We start from the raw sequence: 25,985 nt of genomic DNA, 5'->3' as shown, positions 1-25,985 counted from the left end.
ATAAAAGGCAATTAACCTGGACAGGAAGAAATAAAATTATCTCTATTCACAGATAATAATCTAACATGTAAAAAAACCCTGAAGATGCAAAAAAACTGTTAGAACTAATGAACAAATTCAGTAAAGTAGCAGGATACACATCAACAAACAAAAATCAGTTGCATTTCTATACACTAACAACAAACAATCTAAATAAAATACTTAGAAATTAACTTAATCAAAGAGATGAATGACTTGTACACTGAAAACAGAACACTGCTTAAAGAAATGAAAGAAGACATGAATAAACAGAAAGACATCCCATGTTCATGGATTGGCAGGCTTAATATTGTTAAGATGTCAATACTACTCAAAGGAATCCACAGGTTCAAAGCAATCCCATCAAAATCCCTTTAATTTTTTTGCAGAAATAGGAAAACTGATCCTAAAATTCACATGGAATCTCAAGGAACCCAAAATAACCAAAACAATCTTGAAAAAGAACAGTTAGAAATTCACATTTCCTGGTTTTGAAACTTACTATGCAGAGCCACAGTAATCAAGACAGTATGGTACTAGCATAAAGACAGATGTACAGGCCAACAGAATAAAACACATAACCAAGAAACAGACACTCATATATATGGTCAAATGATTTTTAATAAGGGTGTCAAAACCATTCAATGGCAAATGGACTGTCTTTTCAACAAATGGTGCTAGGAAAACTGGATACCCATATGCAAAATGGACCCTTATCTTACACCATATATAAAAATTAACTCAAAATGGATCAAAGACCTAAATGTAAGAGAAGAATTATAAAACTCTTAGAAGAAAACAGAAGAGAAAATCATTGGCAATGACTTCTTGCGTACGAAACAAAAAAAAACCACAGACAACAAAAGAAAAATCACACAAATTGGAATTTATGAAAATTAAACTTCTGGGTGGCTCAGGTGGTTAAGCATCCAACTCTTGATTTCGGCTCAGATCATGATCTCAGGGTCATGGGATCGAGCCCCACATCAGGCTCCAAGCTCAGCTCAGAGTCTGCTTGAGATTCTCTTTCCCTCTTTCCCTTCCCCTACTCATGCTTGCTCGTGCTGTCTCACTAATAATAAATAAATAAAATCTTAAAAAAAATTAGACTCCCATGCATCAAACAACACTACTAACAGAGTAAAAAGGCAACCCACAGAATAGGAGAAAATATTTGCAAATCGCATATAGGATAAGGGATTAGTATCCAGAACATAAAAAAAACTCCTCTAAAACTGTGAACAAGAAAACCCAATTCAAAAGTGGTCAAAGGACTTGAAAAGACATTTCTCCAAATACAAATGGGCAGTTAAGTACATGAAAAGGTACTCAACCTCACTAATCACTGGGAAAATACAAATCAAAAGGACAATGAGATACCAATTCACATTAAGATAACTATTATCAAAACAAAACAAAAGAAAAATGCAAGAGTTTTTATAAATGTGGAGAAACTGAACCCTTGTGCATTGCTAGTGGGAATGTAAAACGATGTAGCCACTGTGGAAAATAGCATGGCAATTCCTCAAAAAATGTAACATATATTTACCATTTGGTCCAGCAATTCCACTTCTGGGTTTATACACAAAAGAAATGAAAGCAGAAAATCGAACAAGTATTTCCTCTACCAATGTTGATACCAACATCATTCACAATACCCAAAAAGTAGAAACAACCTAAATATGAATGGATGGATGGATAAATGGATACACAAAACTTGGTATATACATAAAATGAGCTATTATTCAACATTAAAAGGAAGGGAATTCTGATACATACTATAATATGGTTGAACTCTTGATCTTAGCTCAGGTCTTGATCTCAGGGTCGTGAGTTCAAGCCCCATGTTGGACTCCACACTCAGAGTGGAGCCTAGTTAAAAAAAAAAAGCTTTTTCAGCATCTACTGAAAGTATTTTTTGGTTTGTTAATATGATAAATTACAGTGATTGGTTTTCTAAACCAACACTGCCCTCCTGGAATAAAGCCCCACTTGATCATAATGTATTTCTTCCTTAATTTTATTGTTAGATTCAATTTGCTAAAATAATGTATAGAATTTTTGCATTAAAATTCATGAGAAATATAGCCTGAAGTTTTCCTTTATTGTATTGTCTTTTTCTGGTTTTGGTATCAGAGTAATGTGGGACTCATGGACTGAAATTAGGAAGCATTCCTCCTCTTCAGTGTCCTGGAAGATGTGTAGAACTGGTACATATTATCAAGTATCCCAGAGATCAAAAGTAACCTTTTCTTTCTTTTTTTTTTCCAAGTTCTTTTTTTCTTTCCGTCTCATTTTGGATGGTTTCCATTGCTATATGTTCAAGTTCACTAACCTTTTCTTTTGTAAGGTCTGATCTACCATTAGTCCTACTCAGTGTATTTTTCATTTTAGATACTGTAGTTTTCATTCCTGTAAGTTCAGTTTTAATCTTTTTTATAACTTCCATGTCTCTATTTGATTTTTGGAATATCAGGAATATAAATAAAAAAAAAAAAAAAAGGAATATCAGGAATATAGTTAACTGCCTTGATGTCCTCCTCTGCTAATTCTCTTGTGTCAATTCAAGGTAGTTTTGATTGGCTGATTTTTCTCCTCATCGTGGTATGTATTTTCCTGCTTTGTTGTATGCCTTATAATCTTTGAATGCCAGACAATGTGAACCTTTTTGTGGTGATAGATATTTTGTATTTCTATAAATACCCTCAAGCTTTGTTCTGTAACAACATTAAACCCTGAAAACTGTCCTTTTGGGTCTTGCCTTTACAATTCTTTAGTTGGGGGTAGCCTGGGTGGCTCAATCAGTTAAGCTTCTGCCTTTGGCTCAGGTCATGATCTCAGGGTCCTGGTATTGGGCCCTATGTCAGGTTCCCTGCTCAGCAGGGAGTCTGCTTTTCCCACTCCCTCTGTCCCTCTCCCCCTCCCCATTCATGCTCTCTCTCTCTCCCCCTCTCAAATAAAATCCTTTTAAAAAATCTTTAGCTGGGATCAGACTGCATTTAGTTTCTATATATTCCCCACTCTTAAAACAAGATCCTTCTGGGTACTCTATCCAATGCCCATGAAGTATGAGTTTTCTAGTCTGAATAGTGGTAAACTACTATTCTCAGCCCTATGTAAGCATCAAGCACTATTCTAATTCCTTAGATGATTCTCTCCCTGGCTTCAGGCAGCTTCCTCGCATGCATGTACCAATCAGTACTGTGCTGAATACTCTGAGGGAGCTGTCTATGGATTTCTTTCTGTATAGCTTTCTCTTTTTTGTTATTCTGTCCTACAAACTCTAGACACCCTGGATTCCCTGGACTCAAGTTCATCTCCTCAACTCTGGGAGTGCACTGGTCTCCCCTTCCTATAATGCAGTATGGAAACTCTCAAACTAGAGTCATCATTGAGCTAATCTCATTTGATTTCCATTCGCTGCCTCAAAACCATTGTTAGCTATTTTTATCCTTTTTTTTTCCTTTGGTTTACTCAAGAGTAAGGGTAAATCTAGTCCTTATTATTACAACTTCAACAAAAGCAGAAATCTAATACAGCTGCTTTTAAGTTTTTTTGTTAGTTTTTTTGTAATGTCCTAAAATTTCCTTAAAATGTATATAATGTCTTTGGTTTTCTTTGTAAGTTTCCTGTTTGGAATTCCCTGAGCTTCCTGGAATTAATGATTAGCATCATTCAAAATTTCTTGAAATATCTCAGTTATTATCTCATAAACTACCAACTCTATCTTTGTTCTATTAAATCTTCTGAAGTTCTAATTAAATCGAAATAACATGCTGACAAAATTTTAATTTCTCTTCCTTCTGAGTTCCTGATTTTCTTCAATGCATTCATTTTTTTCAAGTAAGACATATTGAGCACCTACTGTGTGTCAGACACTGTCCTAACCAATACAGAAACAAAAATAAATAAGAAATAAAACCTGCCCTCTAGAATACTGAAGTCTAGAAGAGGAGAGAAAGCAGAAATGCACAATACAATATATCCAGTTTTCTGATCAAGCAGCTCTGCAAGCACAGAGAAGGAATACCTAATCCAGACTTGTTGGGAAGGTCTGGTAAAAGAATATTTCTCAGAGAAAATGCAGACACTTAGACATAAGCAGAAGATTATATAGTATTACTATTATCACTTTGAGGGGTGCCTAGGTGGCACACTCGGTTGAGCATCCGACTCTCGGTTTTGGCTCAGGTTGTGATCTTGGGGTTGTGGGACAGACCTCTGCACTCAGCACGGAGTCTGCTTGGGATTCTCTCTCCCTCTCCCTCTCCCTCTGCCCCTCCCACTTGTGCTCTCTCTCTCTAAAATAAATAAACACATCTTTAAAATATATATATATTACCACTTTGGAAAAGAAAAACTTAAATAGCTAAAATAGTAATAATTTTTTTAAAACACATTATTCAGGGGCGCCTGAGTGGCTCAGTCATTAAGCATCTGCCTTCGGCTCAGGTCATGATCCCAGGGTCCTGGGATCGAGCCCCACATCAGGCTCCCTGCTCCATGGGAAACCTGCTTCTCCCTCTCGTACTCCCCTTGCTTGTGTTCCCTCTCTGTGTCTCTCTGTCAAATAAATAAATAAAATCTTTTTTAAAAATTATTCATATCTATGTCTATGAAATGTTCTAATAAAAATAACTGAAAAATTATGAATTCCCAAAGTCTAGATTATAAGGTCCTGCATGGTCTGGACTTCTATAGCTTTATCTCACATCATTTTCCTCCTATCTCTCTTTGCCCCAGTCATAATAGACTCTTTCTGTTCCTCATATGCCATGTCATCATTCACCTTTTTGCCTTTTTTTTTTTTTTTTAAAGATCCACCTATTCATTTTGAGAGAGCACAAAAGCACAAGTGGGGTGAGGGACAGGGGGAGAAACTTTCAAGCAGATTCCCTGCTGAGCTCAGAACTGACTCGCGCTCAGTTACATGACCCATAAGATCATGACCTAAGCCGAAACCAAGAGCCAGATGTTCAATTGACTGAGCCACTCAGGCACCTTTTTGCCTTAATTTTAAACTACTACTTCAAAGTTCAGCTCAAATGTCACTTTCTCAGAGAAATGTCTTTGTTGCAGATTAAGTAAAATATCCTTGTACACTTCCTTAGCACATTTCTCCCTTTAATAAAACTCAATATACTTAAGTTCTTTTTCAGTGTATACCTTCACCAATACTTTAGAAACTCTGAGGGTAGGAACCACAACTATCTTATTCACCACTGACTAGATCTAGCACATAAAAACTCAATAAATACCAGTTGGACTAATTGTATTTAACAGTTTCTTTTTTTTAATTAAGATTTTATTTTTAAGTAATCTCTACACCCAACATGGGGCTTGAACTTACAACCCAGAGATCAAGAATCACATGTTCTACCAACTGAGCCGGCCAGGCACCACTATCTGACAGTTTTAAGTTTAAGAATCAACATACTTTAATATGAACAGACTGGTCTCTGAAAAAGTTCCCCTCCTGACCACCTAAGATAAGAAAGGCAATCACAGCTTTTAATGCTATCACTTCAGTTACTAATGTTAAGACAGGACAAATAACCCATTTTTGTTTCATAAATAAATATTTCATATAGTTTTACCATTCGAAAAATAAAATATTTTGTAAAAAGAACTCACCAAAATATTTTTCTTATGTCGTTTCTCCTTTATATGTTTATGAGCTCCCTGGATGTTTTCAATGTGAATTAAGCAAAGTTTGCATAGATATCGGCAATTGGTATATTCTGGTGAGCGCTGAAAAGTTAAAAAAAATGCATTTTTTCAGAAAACAGAGAAGTAAATATATGACTATATATGTGACTGACATAATTACATAAATGTAAGAAACAAAAACAAGCATTAAAGGAATAAATTTTTAATAAACAATCAGTACTTATATCCCCAAAAGATAATTGTCCTTTTCAAAATAGACACCACAGAAGATCATATACTCATTTCAAACACCACCATTATAATGTTAAATGTTTGGTACTTATCTAATATAATACAGTCCTTAGAATCCAATGTAGGATAAGAAAGGCAGTCTTATTACTTAGTCTTATTCCAATGCTCTCCCCAAAACCGGCTTCAAACTTTGTCTTTTTGATTACTATAAAAAATAAAATCCACCCTCAAAAAGATTTTAAAAGAATATGAGTTGAGAATATGGAAGAAAATTCCAAAAGCTGAGTTCTGAAAACATACTCAATCACAATCTCATGGGAATAAATGGATAATCTCTTGAAGTAACTATTATAAAGGAAACAATTCTGACACACAAGAATTATCATAGTACTTTAGTCATACTTTATAAATCTGTTCTTGAGTGCTCGCTTCGGCAGCACATATACTATAAATCTGTTCTTGAAATAAAAAAAAAAAAAAAAAAAAACCTTACTATTTCCAAAGTGCCTGTTAGGTGCTAGGCACTATGTTAGGTGCTTCATATACAATGTCATTTTAATACCTTTAATAATCCAATTAGATTGCTATTATTTTCATTCTCTAGATGTGAAAACAAAAGCTCATACAGCCTATAACTTTCACAAAGATATAATATTAAGTAGGAGATGCTGAATTTAAATTCATGTATATCTGAATCCAAAGCCAACTCTACCCATATGATTACACAATGAAAAATTACAGAAACACAATAAATACACATTGAATTTTCAAACATGATTTCTAGTGCATTATACTGCAATTTCTGAAATTACAGCAATGCTTAAATTTTTATTTCAGATTGATCTTCAATAGCCTGCAACTCTTGACAAAAAGATTCTCTAACTTCATAATACTATGATTTTCTTTAAATGGAAACATGCCCCAAATTTAGCAACAGTCCTACCACAGACTAAAAATAAATATAGCCATTATTTATAAAGTATGTATAACCTTACAACCTATAATGATTCCCTATTTTACTGGCAAAGCAACTAAATCTCAAAAATTAAATAATTGTCCAAAACAACAAGCAAAAAGGAAAATTCAGTTCAATCCAGTCATTTCAATTTGTAGTATAAAAATTCTTTCACCATTTGCAATGACGTGGATGGAGCTAGAGAATATTACGCTAAGCGAAAGAGGTCAAAGACAAATATCGTATGATATCACTCATATGCGGAACTTAAGAAACAAAACAAATAAGCAAAGGAAAAAAAGAGAAAGAGGCAAACTAAGAAGCCAAATTTATCAAGAGAACAAACTGACTGTTACCAGAAGATAGGTGGGTGAGGGGCTGGGTTAAATAGGTGATGGGGATCAAGGAGTACACTTGTGATAAGCACCTGGTGGTATATGGAAGTGCTGAATGGTTCTATGGTACACCTGAAACTAATATTACACTGTATATTAAACTAACTGGAATTTAAATAAAAACTTAAAAAACAAAAAACCATAAAAAACTCTTTCAAATCTCTCCTTATTGGGGAATGAATTTAAGCCCTTGCAGAGACTCCTACCTCTTAGTTTCCAACCACAACTAGTACTTAATTCCCTAAATATTTTCTGAGCTCATAACGTATGTCAAACATTTGTCTAGAAGTAGGGATATATAGCATAAACAAAACAAACAATCTACTTCCTCACAATCTACTTCTAGTATACAGAGACATGTAATAAATAAAGAAATGCACAAATAAATACGAATAGGGTGCAGGGGTGTTAACTACTTTTTAAAAAAGGATCATCACTTAAGACCTTACTGATAAAATAATTTAAAGGAAGTGAAGGATTAAGCTAAGTGGGTATTTGGGAAGAGACATTCCAAGTAGAAGGAAATGTTAATGCTAAGGCCCTGAGGCAGGAATATGCTAATATGTCTGAGAAACTGCAAAAAGTCTAATATATGACTGGCACTGAGTGGTAAAGAGGGCCAGGTCGCAGGGCCCCTTAAAAGAACTCTGGTTTTTATTCCAAGTGTGAGGGGAAGACACTAAAGGTTTTTGAGCAGAGAATTAAGTTTTAATCTATATTTTAAAAGGATTGCTTGCCTTCCTAATTCCTTTAAGAATAGAAGCAGAAAGAGCTTATTGCCATTATGAGCATACTGCAATGATCTAGAAAAGAGATGATGTTGGCCTGGTTCAAGAAGAGTGGTGAAAGTAGCAAGGTTCGGATTCAGGAGTTGAAAACATAAATACACAACACCTAAAGCTATGCATATTGATGAGGTCGCTAAAGGAGTCAAGAAATCACTCATCATACAAGTTTTTCAATTGTAAAATATTAGCAGACAAGGATTGTCTAGATTCTTTCTGTAAGAAAAGTTTGTTTTAACATGAATGGGGAGTGAGAAGGCTTGAGATGACATCTCAATTGACCTTGGATTAAATCTCTAACACTGAAAACTGCTTCTATAACCTTAAAATGAAATAATAAAAATTGCTCTACCTGGTAAAATAATTCAATTCTACAAGTAGCTGATCTTTACCACTTAATATACACCAGACACTATGCAAAAACTTTTACTTGTATTATTGTATTTAATCCTTGTAACAGTCAATGAGCTAGGTGTTATTTTTATCAACTCAATTATAATGATGAAGAAACTGAGGTTTAAAGAGTTATTAAATAACTTATCTAATGTTATCCAACCAGTAAGTGGCAGAGGTAGACCCACTGACTCCAAAACCTACACACTTAACCACTAAGCAAACTACCTCTAATTATTAACCAACTACTACGTGCAAGGTACTATATTAAGCACAATAGCAAATAGGACAAAAATGTTCTCATGACATCATAAAGCTTCTAGTTTCACAGAAGAGACACATGAAAAGTGTTTTAAAATTCCTTCATTATATAGTTGTATTTTATTTTACTATTAAAACACACACACTAATAAACCTTCTTTAAAGTTTCTGCAAACCAGCCAGAATAAAGATTGCTGGGCACAGAAATTCTAAGTATTTCCTAGTCAATATTTAACACTAACTATAGGGAAATTTATCCTTCTGATCTAATAGCTTGGATTCAGTCCTTCTTTGGTACAGTTTAAAAATCTACATCTTTACTCATCAGTCAGATAATCTATGGGTACACTGTGAACCCAAGGACTGAAAAAAATCAAAAGCAAGTAGTTAAGAATATTCTTAATGAATGTCTAATAAGTTGGTAAAGAAAAATGTTAATTAAGAGTACACTAAACTGAAAATAAGAGGTTTTGGAGGACATAAGAAACAAAGAAGTGCCAGAAAGAAAAGAGATTATAGACATCTATGCTAGTACTGGCACACTCATTTTATATCATTGCTGCTTAAATTCAAATAAATTCAAACAGCAAAATGTTTTCCATGCTTCTAAAGCTTTTCTTTTACCCCTGGCCATTCTTTCCTACCACCATCAAATATCCGTTCCACCCTAATTTCTTTCTTCTCCCAAGAACTGATCTTTCCTGCTTCATATCCTATCCCATCCTGTCCCCTTATTTTTTTAAAACACATTTTTTCACATTTCCTTTATACATGCCATATAATTCACCTGTACCAGACTTCCCCAATTCACCTAGTCAACTCCTACAGCTACTCCTTCAGACTCAGTTCCAATGTCACCTCCTTATAAAGCATTCTCCAAATTGATGCCTCTATAACCCCACTCAAGTTGGTCACTTTTTTGTCTAAAATTTCAAACAATACTGTTATTATTACTGTTGTTTGCTTACATGCTTTTCTCTAATTAGTAAACTCCTAGAAAAGCAGTAACATGTTTTTAATAATGCCACACATGCCCCAATTCAACTTCTTATCACCAGATCATGGCACACGAAAAGCATTCAATATTTATCTTAACAGATCCAGAATAGCTACTAATTCCAGACTTAGGGAAGAGAAAGGGAGGAAAGTGAAAACTAAGTAAAAGAGCAAATTGCAAAAAAGACTTCCTTCTAACTAGAACCTTGGGAGACTAGCTACACAACCTAAATTCTCTCTACCTCTTGATATTCCTTTCTATTTTAATAGGGTGACTACTCTGTCGTAAGTTCTATTAATAACTCAGGATTGCCTCTTAAATTTAGATATTACCTCATTTTTCTAAACTCTACAAAATTATACCATTTCTTTCTTCCTTTCTTATTTATCAAGAATGATGACCTATATTTCCTTGTATACATGCTCACAAATATCCCAAGTATCTATTTGTAAACAGATTGATTTATGAGTCATTCCTTCAATATCTAGCAATGTTTTTATTAAGGCTAGGAATGTGTATTTCTAGGTTAAGAATTTAATTAGCACACAGGAATAAGATACTAACAGCTAAAACAATTCTTAATACATAGGAGATACTCAGTAAATATGGGAGACAGAAGAGGAAAGGGTAGGAGAAAACCAAGGAGAAAAGGAGAAAGTGTAGTATATCACATAATATTTGCTAATTTGTCACTCCGAATGGACTTCTAATTCACCAACTGCCATTTTCATCAATATATCCCAGTGCCAATCATAGTACCTAGAACATAACAGGCACTCAGTATCTATTGATGAGTGAATAAATCAGAGGTCAGCAAACTTCTGTAAAGGGACAAAGTAATATTTGGGTAAATATCTTATGCTTTGGTAGTAAACAGTAAATATTTTATGCTTTGCAAGCTATAATGTTCTCTGGAGCAACTAATTACTCAATTCAACTCTGCCGTGGTAGCATAAAAGCAGCCATAGACAATAGGTAAACAAATGGGCATGGCTATATACCGATACAATTTTGCTTACAAAACAAGGGGCTAGGTTTATTTTACACAATTTTAAAAACACAAAGCACACATACAAAAGGCAAAAACAAGACGGTAGGCCATAGTTTCTTGACCCTGGAATGAATGAACAAAGTCAGACTCACAGATGTAAGGATTTGCTGAACAAAGGGAGAGAAGAAAGGAAAGAGGGAAATTAGGAAAAATGAATGCTATCTCTGCCTTAGCAATAAAAAAAGATAAAAAGAGCTGTGCTTGGCAAAGAAAAGTTATGACACATGCATCTTCCTCCACATAACTAAAATGACATAGTATACTTTTTCAAGTCGAAAGATGTGATCTCTTTCTAAGCGTTCTTCTGCTTGTTTCAAGCCTAGCCTCTGCTCAGGTGTCAATGCAGATTCATCTATCACAGTAGCATTTTCTAAATAGTCCATCTCTGAAGAATTTTCTTTATTAGAGTCATCATTCTTCATTTTACCTAGAAAAGGAAGCAATCAGTTACCATGAGCAGAACTGATAAATTAAAAAAAAATTTTAATGGAAAACAGACATCAATTTATACACATACAGGAAAAATATTCTTTCCTTATACTTTCCTTAGTTGTACAAGTTGGTATACTTATTTAAAATACAAGTAAGAGATATACACGGTATCAGAATTCACAAAGAAAAATCTATTTCATGGGTCAAATGCCTATCTTGTTCTTCCAACCTATCAAGAGATAAATATGACTGAGACTCACTACACAAGGCTAACACAACATAACCATCTTGTAAAATCTCTGAACTATGAAATGTGATAAAAAGCTATTTTAAGTCCCAAAGATTAGTCACTAAAGTCACTTTAATGACTTCATCACTATACACGAGCAGCTAAAAGAACATATATCCTCTAGACCACAAGCTCCTCCCTCTTTGCTTTCACTGAACTCATGGATATCCCTACCACATCAATATTTTTTCTTTGCTTCTCTGCCTAACTGGATTTTAATCTTTTCAAGGCACAGACTGTGTGCTATCATCTTTTCATTTCCAGCACCTAGCATTATACACCTGGCATACAGTAGGTTCCACTATCAGTGTGATTTTTTTAAAATACAAATTCAATCAAATTATTCTCTTGCTTAAAATACCTAAAGGCTTTCAAAGAGTTCAGGATAAAGTTTAAACTCTCTAGCCTAATACATGCCATCCTTGCCTTCATAAAGGCAGTAAACAGAATAATAATTCCAAGTTACAGTAAGTGCTGTAAAGGAAAAAAGCAAGTAACTCAGAAGGAGACTAACTTTAGATATGGGAGTCAGGGAAGACTTCTCTTCAGATTTTAAATCAAGACCTTAAGAAAGAGAGCTAAGGTGTCTGTATCTCTAACCTTATATCCTACCTTAACACTTTTCACTTCATTCATACCAAATGTGCTAGATAGAATGGATCATTGCTACTTCAAGTCTCAATGCCTTTTTTTTTTCATTTTTTTTTATGATGTTATGTTAATCACCATACATTACATCATTAGTTTTTGATGTAGTGTTTCATGATTCATTATTTGCGTATAAAACCCAGTGCTCCATGCAGAACGTGTCCTCTTTAATACCCATCACCAGGCTAACCCATCCTCCCACACCCCTCCCCTCTAGGACCCTCAGTTTGTTTTTCAGAGTCCATCATCTCTCATGGTTCATCTCCCCCTCCAATTTCCCCCCGTTCATTCTTCCCCTCCTGCTATCTTCTTCTCTTTTTTTAACATAATGTATTATTTGTTTCAGAGGTACAGATCTGTGAGGGATGGGGCGGCTGGCTGTTGAATCAATGCCTTTTACATATGCTGTTCCTTCCACGATCAAGGCCATCCTCACTTCAGCTAGTAATGTTTACCTGTCCTGCAAAATTCAGCTTAAGCCTACACTGTTTCAGAAGACAGTCCGATATTCTTTATACAGTTGACACTTGAATAATATTGGGGCTTGGGATGCCAAAATCTGCGTATAACTTTTTACTGCCCCAAATCTTAACTATTAATAGCCTATTGTTGACCTTAATAATAACAAACAGTTGACAGACACATATTTTGTACGTTATATATATATTATATATTGTATTCTTAAAGTAAGCTAGAAAAAAGAAATTCGTATTAAGAAAATCATAAGAGGGGTGCCTGGGTGGCTCCGTCAGTTAAGTGTCCAACTCTTGATTTCAGTTCAGGTCATGATCTCAGGGTCTTGAGATCGAGCCTTCTGTTGGGCTCTGCACTGGGCATGGAGCCTGCTTAAGGTTCTCTCCATCCCTCCCTCCCTCCCTCTCTGCCCCCTCTCCCGAACAGAAGGAAGGAAGGAAGGAAGGAAGGAAGGAAGGGAGGGAGGGAGGGAGGGAGGGAGGGAGGGAGGAAAGAAGGAAAGAAGGAAAGAAGGAAAGAAGGAAATCATAAGAAAATACATTTATATTACTATACTGTATTTATTTAAAAAAAAAAAATTGGGCTCCTGGCTGGCTCAGTCTGTAGTGTATGACTCTTGATCTCAGGGGTTTTTGTTTTGTTTTTTAAAGATTTTATTTATTTATTTGACAGAGAGAGAGACAGTGAGAGAGGGAACACAAGCAGGGGGAGTGGGAGAGTTCGGAGAAGCAGGCTCCCCGCCGAGCAGGGAGCCCGAAGCAGGGCTCAATCCCAGGACCCTGGGATCACGACCGGGCTGAAGGCAGACACTTAACGACTGAGCCACCCAGGCACCCCTGATCTCAGGGTTTTAAGTTTGAGCCCCACACTGGGTATAGAGATTACTTAAAAAAAATATAAAAAGATTTTTTTAATTTTTATTTTCTTACCCCACTGCCCTTTTTAAAATTTTTTAGAAATTAAAAAAAAATCCACACACACACAAAAATCCACATAAGTGTACCTGTGCAGTTCAAAACTGTGTTGTTCAACTATACAACTGTATTCTCATAGCACTTGCTATTATCTCTCACATTACTGTATAATAATGTAATTTGTATTCATTTATCTATCTCCTACTTTAGACAATGGATTCCTTAATGCTAATGACTAGGTTTTATTTAACCTTTTTACTTTCATATTTTAATACCTAGACCAGAGGTGAGACTTAATAAAAGTGTGAATAAAATAATTTGTATGTATCTAAAAACACTGCTTAAAGTAAATGCTCATAGACAACCAAAAGATCTCTCACTCTACCCTCAAAACCAAACTAACTACATACCATCTATAAGAACCATGACAGTCAGTTCTACCTTTTGATAGCACTAATTTTTCAAACAAAGAAGAAATGGTATGCCTCTGAAGTCTCTAGAATCAGATGGCAAACTCTTAAACAAAAAATGTTTGAATCACATCAGAATTATGGCTAGGTTAGCTAACTGATTTTTAAATTACAGTCGGAAACACTGATGCACAATGAGCAATTTGCAATTATGTCCTAGTATTTGGAAAAATAATTAGGTTCTTATGTAACCATTTTTATGATGGAAATGTAAAAGAAAAGGCAAAATCCTAGTTTTATTTCTACATTTTATGATAAAGAACAGTAGCAAGAAAACAATATTCTAACCTTCTCTTTTTTGCATGTACAATTTGCCCAGCACAACAAGGCAACTAACATCAACAAATCCTGTAATACTGTCATTTCTGCCAATATAAATAATTATAGAAAGCTACGTATCTTTCTTTAAAAGTCAGAAATAAATGGGATTATTTAATTTTCTGAAATCAACATCAATATAAAATAACATCAGACAGAATTTCCCAAACTTTTTTCCATAGAACTCTAGCCCCATGAGATATTAATACTCTCACAAAACAAGAGTTGAAAACAAGTATTCAAACAAAAACCTGTACATGAATATTCAGAGCAGCACCATTCACAACAAAGATGGAAAAGACCCAAATGTCCATTCACTGATAAACAGATAAACGGAATGTGGCATATCCATATAGTAGAATATTAATTCAGCTGTCTTAGCTCAAGTTGCCATAACAAAATACCATAGACTGGGTGGCTTAAACAACAGGAATTTATTTTCTCACAGTTCTGGAAGCAGAAAAGTCCAAGATCAAGGTGCCAGCAGGGTCGTTTTCTGATTAGAGCTGTCTCTGGATTGCAGCTTGCTGTGTCTTTCTGAGGCCATTCCTTGGTTAGTGCATACAGAGAGAGACAGATCTCTCCCTCTTCTTTTTTTTTTTTTTTTTTTTTTTTTAAGATTTTATTTATTTATTTGAGAGAGAGAGAATGAGAGACAGAGAGCATGAGAGGGAGGAGGGTCAGAGGGAGAAGCAGACTCCCTGCCGAGCAGGGAGCCCGATGCGGGACTCGATCCTGGGACTCCAGGATCATGACCTGAGCCGAAGCAGTCGCTTAACCAACTGAGCCACCCAGGCGCCCCTCTCCCTCTTCTTATAAGGCTTCAATCCTATTGGATTAGGACCCCCCTTAGGACCTCATTTAATCTTAATTACCTCCTAAAAGCTCATCTCCAAATGCAATCACACTGGGAGTTAAGGCTTCAGCATAGATATTTTAAGGGGATACAATTCAGTCTACAGCATCAGCCTTAAAATGAAAGAAGTACTGATGGATATATACTATAACATGAATGAACCTTGGAAACATGATGCTTAATGAAGGAAGCCAGACACAAAAAGATCACATATTATATGATTCCATTTCTATGAGATACCCAGAATAGGCAAATATATAGAAAAAGAATGCATATTAGTGGTTTTCAGACGATGACAGAGGGAGGGAGAATGGGAGTGAATCTTTTTTTTCCCCAAGACCTGAGTTGAGATCAAGAGTCAGACCCTTAACCAAATGAACCACCCAGGTGCCCCAAGGGGAGTGAATCTTAATGGGTACAGGGTTTCCTTTTGTGTGATGAAAAAGTTCTGCAATTAAATAGTGGTGTGGTTGTGTAACACAACAAATGTACTTAATGCCATTGAATTATATACTTTTTTTTAAAGATTTTACTTATTTGAGAGAGAAAGAGAGAGCATAAGCAGGGGGAGGGGCAGAGGGAGAGGGAGAAGCAGACTCCCCGCTGAGCAGGGAGCCTGATGCAAGGCTCAATCCCAGAACCCTGAGATCATGACCTGAGCCAAAGGCAGACACTTAACCGACTGAGCCACCTAGGCGCCCCAAATTATATACTTTAAAATGGTTAAGATAGTAGTTCCTATATGATTCAGCAATTCCACTCCTACACATATATCAAGGACAAGTGAAAACATACATCCACATAAAAACGTTTAAATAAATGTTCACAGCAGCATTATTCATAATAAACAAAAGATGGAAACAATTCAAACATCTCTCAACTGATAAAAGGATAAATAAAATGTGGTATATCCATACAATGGAATTTAGCAATAAAAAGGAATAAGGTACTGATATATGCTTCAACATGGATGAATCTTGAAAACATTGTCCTGAGGTGCCTGCATGGCTCAGTTGGTTAAGCAACTTTTGATTTTGGCTCAGGTCATGACCTCAGGGTCATGAGATCAAGCCCCACATCAGGCTCTGAGCTGGACGTGGAGCCTGCTTAAGATTCTCTCCCTCTGTCCCTCTCTCTCTCCCTCACCCTATCTAAAATAAAGGAGGCGGGGGGTGCCTGGGTGGCTCAGTTGGTTGGACATCTGACTCTTGGTTTTGGGTCAGGTCATGATCTCAGGGTTGTGGGACTGGGCCCTGCTTTGGGCTCTGAGCTCAGTACCAAGTCTGCTCGGGACTCTCTCCCTCTCCCCTGCCCCTGCTTGCACGCACTCTCTCTCTCTCAATTAAAAAAAAAAAAAAATCAAACCAACAAAACCCCATTGTGCTATGTGAAAAAAGCCAAACAAAAAAGGCCACATATTATATGATTCCCTTTATGTAAAATAGGCAAATCTATAGAGACAGAAAACAGATTAGTGACTTCTTTTTTTAAGGGGTAAGGGCAAGAGAGAGAGGGGGAGAGAGAGAATCTTAAGCAGGTTCCACACCCAACATGGAATCCAATGCAGGGCTGATCACAACCTGAGCCAAAATCAAGAGTCAGAGCCTCAACCAAGCCACACAGGTGCCCCATGAGTAGTGACTTTTAATGGGTACAGTTTCTTTTGCAGGTGATGAAAATTTTCAGGAATTAGACAATGACAATATCTACACAACTTTCTGAATATAGTACTAAAAATCACTAACCTGTTTCTTTCTTTTTTTTTTTTTTTTTTAAGAGAGTGTACACATGCAAGCAGGGATAGGGGGCAGGGAGTGGTATGCATAGGGAGAGGGAGAGAATCTTAAGCAGACTCCGTGCTGAACAAACCCAATGTGGGGCTTGATGTCAAGACATGATGACTTGATGACTTGATGACATGATGACTTGAGCTGAAATCAAGAGTTGGTTGTTTAACCAACTAAGCTACCCAGGTGCCCCTAAACTGTATGTTTTTAAATGAGAAATTTTGGCATGTGAATTGTATCTCAATAAAACTATTATATAAAAAGGTAGGGGCACTTGAGTGGCTCAGTTGCTTGAGCATCCTGATCTCAGCTCAGTCTTGATTTCAGGATCTGAGTTCAAGTCCCACACTGGGCCCACACTGGGTGTGGAGCATACTTAAAATAATAATAATAATAGGGGTGCCTAGGTGGCACAGTCACTTGGCAAACTGACTCTTGGTCTGGGCTCAGGTCGTGATCTCAAGGTTGTGAAATAGTGCCCCGTGTTGGGCTCCCCACTCAGTGCAGAATCTGCTTGAAATTCTCTCTCCCAGGGCGTCTAGGTGGCTCAGTCGTTAAACATCTGCCTTCGGCTCAGGTCATGATCCCAGGGTCCTGGGATCAAGCCCCGCATCAGGCTCCCTGCTCAGCCAGGAGCCTGCTTCTCCCTCTCCTGCCCCCCCGCCCTGCTTGTGTTCCCTCTCTAGCTGTCTCTCTGTCAAATAAATAAATCTTTAAAAAAAAAAAAAAGAAAAAGAAAGAAAATCTCTCTCCCTTTGCCCTTCACACTTGTGTGTGTGCATGTGCTCGCTCTAATAATCTTTTAAAAAATAATAATAGGGCGCCTGGGTGGCTCAGTTGGTTAAGCGACTGCCTTCGGCTCGGGTCATGATCCCAGAGTCCCTGGATCGAGTCCCGCACATCGGGCTCCCTGCTCGGTGGGGAGTCTGCTTCTCCCTCTGACCCTCCCCCCTCTCATGTGCTCTCTCTCATTCTCTCTCTCACAAATAAATAAATAAAAAATCTTTTAAAAAAATAAATAAAATAAATAAATAAAAAATAATAATAATTTTTAAAAGGTAAGTAAGAAAAATTAAAAGTATGACAGTGATAAAGAGTATGGAGAAAAATTAAACTAGTAAAAAGAGAAGGACTGTAAATTTTAGATAAGGGACCCAGCAAAACCCTCGCTGAGAAGGTGGAAGGTAAGAGAGCAAGCCATATGGACATCCTGGGGAAGAATGTTCCAGGCAGAGGAAAAAGCAAATGTGAAGGCCATCCTCCATATCTGAGGAAATGCAAGGGAACCATGCACTTGGAGCAGAGAGGGAGAAAGTAAGAAGCAGATGAATGAAAGTGAAGTGAGAGAGTGGCACAGATCACATAGGGCCTTACTGTTCACTGCAAGGACACTGTCACTCTAATGTATGGGAAACTACAGAAACATTTTGAAGAGTAGTAACATGATCTGAATAATTTTAACAGGATCATTCTGGCTGTTATGTTGAAAATACAATGAAAAGTTATGTAAGTGAAAGTAAAGAGATAAGACAGGTTATGCTGCTCAAAAGCATGATCCTAACCAGCAACATCAATCTTACTCAGGAGCTTGTTAGAAATCCATTATCTCAGGTCCCATTCTAGACTTTCAAAATAAAAAATTTCTGGGAAAGGAACCCAAGAATCTGCATTTTAATACAATTCCCAGATAATTCATATACATATTAAAGTTTGGGGGGAAAAAAAAGTTTGAGAAGCCCAGATCTAAAACACTCACCCCTCAAATATTCATCACGCTCCCTCTCTTACCATTTTCCTTCAAGTATTTCTCTAATGTTACTTTCTCAGTGACAATTTAAATTTGAAACACCACCATCAGACACAGTAGCATCATTCCCTACAATCTTTCCTATTTTTTCTCATAAGATTTATTACCATCTAACTTATGACATACTTTCATTATTTACTATATATGCTGTCCCTCTCCTCCTACTAGAATATTAGCTCCTTTAAGCAATGTCGTCTCTTTTGTTCATTGCTAAATTCCTAGCAACTAAATTAGTACCTGACACATAGCAGAAACCCATAAAAATATTTATTGGATGAATGGCAAAAGGAAAAGCTAGAAGTGCTAACTGGAAGCTAAAGTTGGGCCTAATGAAGTAAGATTAATGGGCGCTTGGGCGGCTCAGTTGGTTAAGCGACTGCCTTCGGCTCAGGTCATGATCCTGGAGTCCCTGGATCGAGCCCTGCATTGGTCTCCCTGCTCAGCAGGGAGTCTGCTTCTCCCTCTGACTCTCCCCCCTCTCATGCTCTCTCTCTCAAATAAATAAATAAAATCTTTAAAAAAAAAAAAAGGAAGATTAAGCCACTAACTTCAGGTGGGCCTGATATTAGTCAAAATTCTATAAAGCCTTTTAAGTCCAAATAGGCAATGATTTATATATCAAAGTTTTATTCTATTTAATTTATAAAGGGGCACTCTAATGAGAAATCATTAATTTAAATATAATTTGGACCTTTTCATATGAGGAAAAAAGCACTAAACAATTATGTATGAACATGACTTCGAGGCAAATATTACACATACTGAATTCTTTAATGAAAAACAACTGCTGTACTATAAATCATTCTTCTGAATTTGTTAAACCAAGTCTCCCAAAAGGACCTCTACTTGGTCTACTAGCTTCTTTAAATTAGTTCAACTTGTTCTCCATATTAACAAATAACAAAACTGCATTTAATTAGAGAAATAATAATAATAAAGGATACTCATTCATTGCCACCACATGCCTACCATGTCAGGTACTACATGAAACACTCCATTAGAGTACTTCACTTAACCTTCATAAAATAGGCAGCAGCATCTTAACTTTTTTTTATTTTTATTTTTTTTAAGATTTTATTTATTTATTTGACAGAGAGAGAGACACAGCGAAAGAGGGAACACAAGCAGGGGGAGTGGGAGAGGGAGAAGCAGGCTTCCCACTGAGCAGGGAGCCCGATGCGGGGCTCGATCCCAGGACCCTGGAACCATGACCTGAGCCGAAGGCAGACGCTTAACGACTGAGCCACCCAAGTGCCCCTTAACTTTTTTTAAAAAAATAAAGAAACTGATTGGCTGCCTGGGTGGCACAGTCAGTTAAGCATCTGACTACTGGTTTCAGCTCAGATCATGACCTCAGGGTTGTGAGAGATAGCCCCGAGTCGGGCTCTGTGCTCAGCAGGGAGTCTGCTTGAGATTTTCTCTCCCTCTCCTTCTCCTGCTCATGCGTGCTCTCTCTCTCTCTTTAAATAAATAAATCTTAAAAAAAAAAAAATGAGGAAACTGAAACATGTTCTAAAGGATAAGCAGCTTACCTGATGTGTATCTAGATACATTATCTCTATCCATTCATTATGTATATCAGTACATCTATTCATATTATATAAATTTAAAAAATAAAGTATAAGTAGCTTATCCAAGATTACAGACTTACTAAGTGGGGAAGATGGGATTCAAAACCTATGCAATTCTACTCTAGAGCCCACACTGTCAATCATATCACTGTCACTTCATTTACTTTCCCTTTTTAAAAAAATAATCCTTGGGGCGCCTGGGTGGCTCAGTCGGTTAAGCGGCTGTCTTCTGCTCAGGTCATGATCCTGGAGTCCTGGGATCGAGCCCCGCGTCGGGCTCCCTGCTCAGCGGGGAGTCTGCTTCTCCCTCTCCCTCTGCCTGCCTCTCTGCCTACTTGTGCTCTCTGTCAAATAAATAAATAAAATCTTTAAAAAAAAAATCCTTGGAGGCACCTGCGTGGCTCAGTCAATTAAGCATGTACCTTCAGCTCAGGTCATGATCTGGGAGTCCTGGGATTGAGCCCCACATCAGGCTCCCTGCTCAATGGGGAGTCTGCTTCTCCCTCTCCTCCCCTCTCTCTCTTTCTCAAATAAATAAATAAAATCTTTGGGAAAAGTAATAATAATCCTTAATCAGATATTTCACTAACTCAAGCATTCAAACCCTTGTAAGTGATCTTATGCGATTTCCCAACTTCAATCATTCACATACTATCATGTTCAGATTTGTCTTATCTGAACACTATCAGCAGTGTTATTTTTTTGATACTATCTTTAAATTGACTTACTTTTTTTGGCCTTCTCCTAAACTATATTTTTAAAATTATGAAGTTGGTATTTTTCTTATACACATAAAGATATGTGTATTAAAGTTTAAAAAAAATGGTCTGTCAATATACTATCAATTGTGTATCATCAGAAATAAAAGAAACTATATTTAAACTCTTTACCAGAGTTTCTCAAAGTGTAATATATAATGACTTAGAAATAGGGTTTTTTTTGTTATTCATATATCAAGGTTTTATTTACCCAGCTGAAACATGAGAAAAAAGCCAAAAAAAATCCATTAAGTTAAACAAAACCAAGATTAAAAGTACTCAAAAGACATAGACAACATTTATAAGCAATTAAAGCTAAGATCAAAATACCAAAAGAAAATGAATTTTACACCAGAATTCTCAAGTAAATTGCAAGTGTCCTAACCAATCTCTGCTTCCTGTAAGGAATTTGCTGCGCTACAGTCCAAACGATTAAAAACATGTATAAATATATCTGATCATAGCACTACCTTGCTTCAAACTCTTCAATGGCTTCTCAAAATACTCATCATAAAGTGCAAACTTCTATCACATCTTAAAAGGTCCTTCATTCTCCAATTATTGTGTGCATTTTCAGCTGGATCATTTGCCACTTTCGCCCCCAATTCTGTTCCAGTCATACTTAATCTCAGTCATACTCTTATTTTCACTTTTATGTCCTGCATTTTCTCAATCCAAAGACTAAATCCCTCAATTAAATCATGCACTCTTTCAACTCTAAGTTTTTGCACTGAACTAAATTACCATTTTATTTATGTGTATCACCCTCATCTAAGTAGAAGCATCCTTGAGATTTGGTGTTGTATTTTTTGTTTTTCCATTGTAAACATATGCTTGGCATATAAAAGGAACTCAGTACATATGTTTGTTGAATGAATGAGCCACATATTACCAGGACCACTGAAAAAGTGTGTAAGTGTGGGGGCACCTGGGTGGCTCAGTCGTTAAGTGTCTGCCTTAGGCTCAGGTCATGATCCCAGCATCCTGGGATCCAGCCCCGCATTGGGCTCCCTGCTCAGTAGGAAGCCTGCTTCTCCCACTCCCCCTGCTTGTGTTCCCTCTCTCGCTGTGTCTCTCTCTGTCAAATAAATAAATAAAAAATCTTAAAAAAAAAAAAAGTGTGTGTGTACATACACATGCATGTACAGACTACAGGAGCCACTAATTTCTATTTGCACAGGCTTTTTATCTACCATAATAAATGTAAAGGTTCTTTTTTAGCTTAAAAAGCTGTATTATTAATGTCCTTTTTGTAATTAAAGTAGTTAAAATCAAACTAAGGATAATCTAAAGTATATTAATATAGGAAAATCTCTCCAAAAATGTGACCTGTGGGATAATCTAATTTGTACTTACTCAAATCATCCGATATGTCTTCAATTCCTGAAGCACTATCATCAGAATCAACAGTATTATCTGTACATGCTTGTCGCTTCTGAGATCCTGGTGAGTTTTCCAAAGCAGATTTTCCTCCCTCTACATCAATATTCACTTTGTCCAGAGTCGTAAAAGAGCTTGGAATTGTTTTTCCAATATGTTGTAATTCTGTCCGTCGCATGTTTTCCTTCAACAGTAAACTGGGAGCCTTCTCTGGTTCTGCTGGTGAACCAGGGACCTTTTCTGATTTCATCTGAGAACTGGGTCCTTTTTCCATTTTCCTCTGTGAACTAAGTGCCTTTTCTGTTGCTGTCGCCTGTGAGCTGGGTGTCTTTTCTGTTTTCACTGGTGAATTAGGGGACTTTGGTGATTTTTCTGCTTTTGCTTGTGAAACTGGTACCTTTTCTGCTTTCACCGGTGAATTAGGTGATTTTTTTGTTTTGCAGTGACTTTGATCTCGAAGGACTAATCCCAAATCTCTAGGGCTTGCTATGTTGGCAGCATTTATTCTACATGATTTAACTTCTGTTTTTTCTATACAAATATCATTTTGCTTATTTTTTTTACTACTATTCTTATTTGGAGAGCTGGTCCCAATTTCTTTTATGGATTTATCATTTCTAGCTTTCAAAGTCTGATTAGATATAACTTTAACTGCTTTGCTTTCTTCAGAAAGAGCCCAAGCATTCTTCTTTGGTTCATGATTTTCATTTTTAGAGGTCTTAGAGTCTTCCATTATTTGAAAACCTGCTTCTTTCCAATTGTGATATTGTTAAATGGCAGATTCCCAGTAGCTGAATTGCTTCAAGTCCAGATTAGGCAAACAAACTATTGGGTTGAAAAAAAAAAAACCAAAATGTGTTATTTAAAATGCAAAAGCCATTTTTCAAAAATTGGTGAGACTTTCAAAAACTTTCAAATTTGTCTCAAAACTGAAGAAATTGTAAAACCTTAAAAAACTCTGTTAACCATATGAGGAATTAAAACCCACTTCGTAAGTAACAGCCAAATGGTCATAAAGAAGGTTCTAATGTAATTATGGCAATATGGCAAAACAGAATTTTAAAAGTAAAATTTGTTCTACATTACTAAATAAGAATTTCAACTAAAAGGGAAATAAAACTCGCAACTGATGTACCACAATTAATATAAAAGGAAATGGAACAAAGAAAACACAGGCATTCCAATCTAGGGGCACCTAGTTGGCTCAGCATGCAACTCTTGATCTCAGGGTCTTACATGGGGTATAGGGATTACTTAATAAGACTGATATTCTCTCTTATTAAAAAAAAGGAACTGATTAGGCTCTTCTTTCTAAGTATTTTTTTTAAAGATTTTATTTATTTATTTGACAGAGAGAGAGAGTGAGAGAGGGAACCCTATGCGGGGCTCGATCCCAGGACACTGGGATCATGACCTGAGCTGAAGGCAGACGCATAACGACTGAGCCACCCAGGTGCCCCTCTAAATTATTTTATAAAGTAATTTTTTAATTATAATTAAAATTTAAGCCAAAACAAACAAAAAATTTAAGCCAAACCACCCTATATTTTCACCATTAGTATCTTTTATGACTAACGTTATTTTCTACTAAAAAGCTCTACCACTTATAGCTATAAAAGAATGTTTTTGCTCCTCATTTTTGGATATTTTAATTCATTTAATTTATACATTCTGCTTTCAGTATTCTTTATAAGGTGTTTCACATAACTGTCAAAACAGTTGCCAAATATATGCCTATGTCTAAACTTTTGTAGAAACTGCTGCACATTCCTAATTTTAAAAATAAAAATGGATCCTATGGGACGCCAGAGTGGCTCAGTTAGTTAAGCATCTGCCTTCGGCTCAGGTCATGATCTCAGGGTCCTGGGATCAAGCCCCACGTTGGGCTCCCTGCTAAGTGGGGAGTCTGCTTCTCCCTCTCCCTCTGTGATCTCTCTTGCTCTCTCTCTCTCAAAATAAATAAATAAAAAATCTTTTAAAAAGTGGATCCTATTTTTTTTAAGATTGATTGATTGATTGATTGATTGATTTGACAGAGATAGAGAGAGCACAAGTAAGCAGAGCGGCAGGTAGAGGGAGAGGGGGAAGAGGCTGCTCCCTGCTGAGCAGAGAGCCTGATGCGGACTCGATCCCAGGATCCTAGGATCATGACCTGAGCCAAAGGCAGATACTTAACTGACTGAGCCACCCAGGTGCCCCTGGATCCTATTTCTAAAAGACCAGTTTTACCTTATCCAATAACCAAAATATTTTTAAAATTTTTTTTTAAGATTTTATTTATTTATTTGACAGAGACAGACAGCAAGAGAGGGAACACAAGCAGAGGGAGTGGGAGAGGGAGAAGCAGGCTTCCCGCGGAGCAGGGAGCCGAATGCGAGGCTCGATCCCAGGACCCTGAGCCGAAGGCAGATGCTTAACTGACTGAGCCACCCAGGCGCCCCAATTTTCTAATGCTATCCTATGATGATGACTCTAATAATTTTGTAGATGCTATCTTACTAACAAAAGCCATAAAACAACAAACTCTTGATTGAGCCATGCTGGTCCACAATTCTGTTTATAAAACTTCTTAGATACACTATTCCTCCACTCAAAAAAACTCCAGGGGCACCTGGGCGGCTTAGTGGGTTAAATGTCTGCCTTTGGCTCAGGTCATGATCCCAGGGTCCTGGGATCAAGCCCCATGTTGGACTCTCTGCCCAGCGGGAGCATGCTTCTCTCTCCCTGCCACTCCCCCTGCTTATACTCTCTCTCAGTCAAATAAATAAAATCTTAAAAAAAAAAAAAAAAAAGTAACAGATGTCCTATTGCTTTAAAAAAAAAAAAGATTCAAAAAAAAAAAACCAGTGTGGTGGGGCACCTAGCTGGCTCAGTCTGTAGAGCATGTGACTCTTGATCTCAGGGTCATACGTTCAAGCCCCACACTGGGCATGGAGGCCACCAAAAAAAAAAAAAAAGTGTGGTAATTTATATGGCAAAATTGCTATTTCTAAGCTATCGACAGTACAAATTTTTCCCAAAAAACTTGTAATTCCTAGAAATAAGTTCTGAGAAGGTAAGGTTTTGAGTAAGGTTCACTGCTTCCCAGTGCACTCATAGCAAAATTGGTTGAGCCAAATAAAAATGTTGGACCTATGTTCTAGTTCCTGGTTACATTTTTAGAATGTAGTAAATGAGAATTAAATGAGATTCTAACCTTATATAAGCAATTATTATCAAGAAAATAAAAAGAATTTGTAACGAATTTCTTTAAAAAGTTGTTTGAAATATAGAAAATAGTATTTAGAATATATCCCATTTCATTTTTATATTAAGACATCAGTCCACTTCCTACTTCTAGTTCTAATCACGTCTTCCTTCCTTGAATCCTTACAATGACTACTGATTACTAGAGACAGGGAGTTCTCAGGCCCTGAGACCTCAACTAACAGCAGGAGCCAGGTTCTTGACTTTGCTGTGAGAAAGAATTCAAGGACAAGTCAGAATGAAGTATAACTGAGGAAGCTTCACTGCAAAGTCAAAGAA

The 25,985-nt window shown here is 36.7% G+C and overlaps 1 protein-coding gene across 11 annotated transcripts in view; it reads right to left on the bottom strand.

Annotated features, from left to right (window-relative positions):
• TUT4 (terminal uridylyl transferase 4) overlaps positions 1–25,985 on the bottom strand; it is a 125,140-nt gene that overhangs the window by 66,821 nt on the left and 32,334 nt on the right. For all 11 annotated transcript variants that reach the window (XR_010410940.1, XM_045897693.3, XM_045897689.3 and 8 more), the window contains exons 2-4: positions 22,437–23,285; positions 11,020–11,183; positions 5,653–5,769 (exon numbers count right to left, since the gene is read on the bottom strand). Coding sequence is in view for 10 of the 11 variants with exons in the window: in XM_045897693.3 (XP_045753649.1) it covers positions 5,653–5,769; positions 11,020–11,183; positions 22,437–23,193 (1,038 nt within the window). In the remaining variant the exon portion in view is untranslated. The remainder of the gene's footprint in view (positions 1–5,652; positions 5,770–11,019; positions 11,184–22,436; positions 23,286–25,985) is intronic.

Source organism: Mirounga angustirostris, unplaced genomic scaffold, assembly GCF_029215605.1.
Source record: "Mirounga angustirostris isolate CCGP_5_RB_7025 unplaced genomic scaffold, mMirAng1.0.hap1 SCAF_4, whole genome shotgun sequence".
In the NCBI taxonomy this organism is placed as follows: domain Eukaryota; kingdom Metazoa; phylum Chordata; class Mammalia; order Carnivora; family Phocidae; genus Mirounga; species Mirounga angustirostris.
This window is presented reverse-complemented; position numbering and strand designations above follow the sequence as displayed.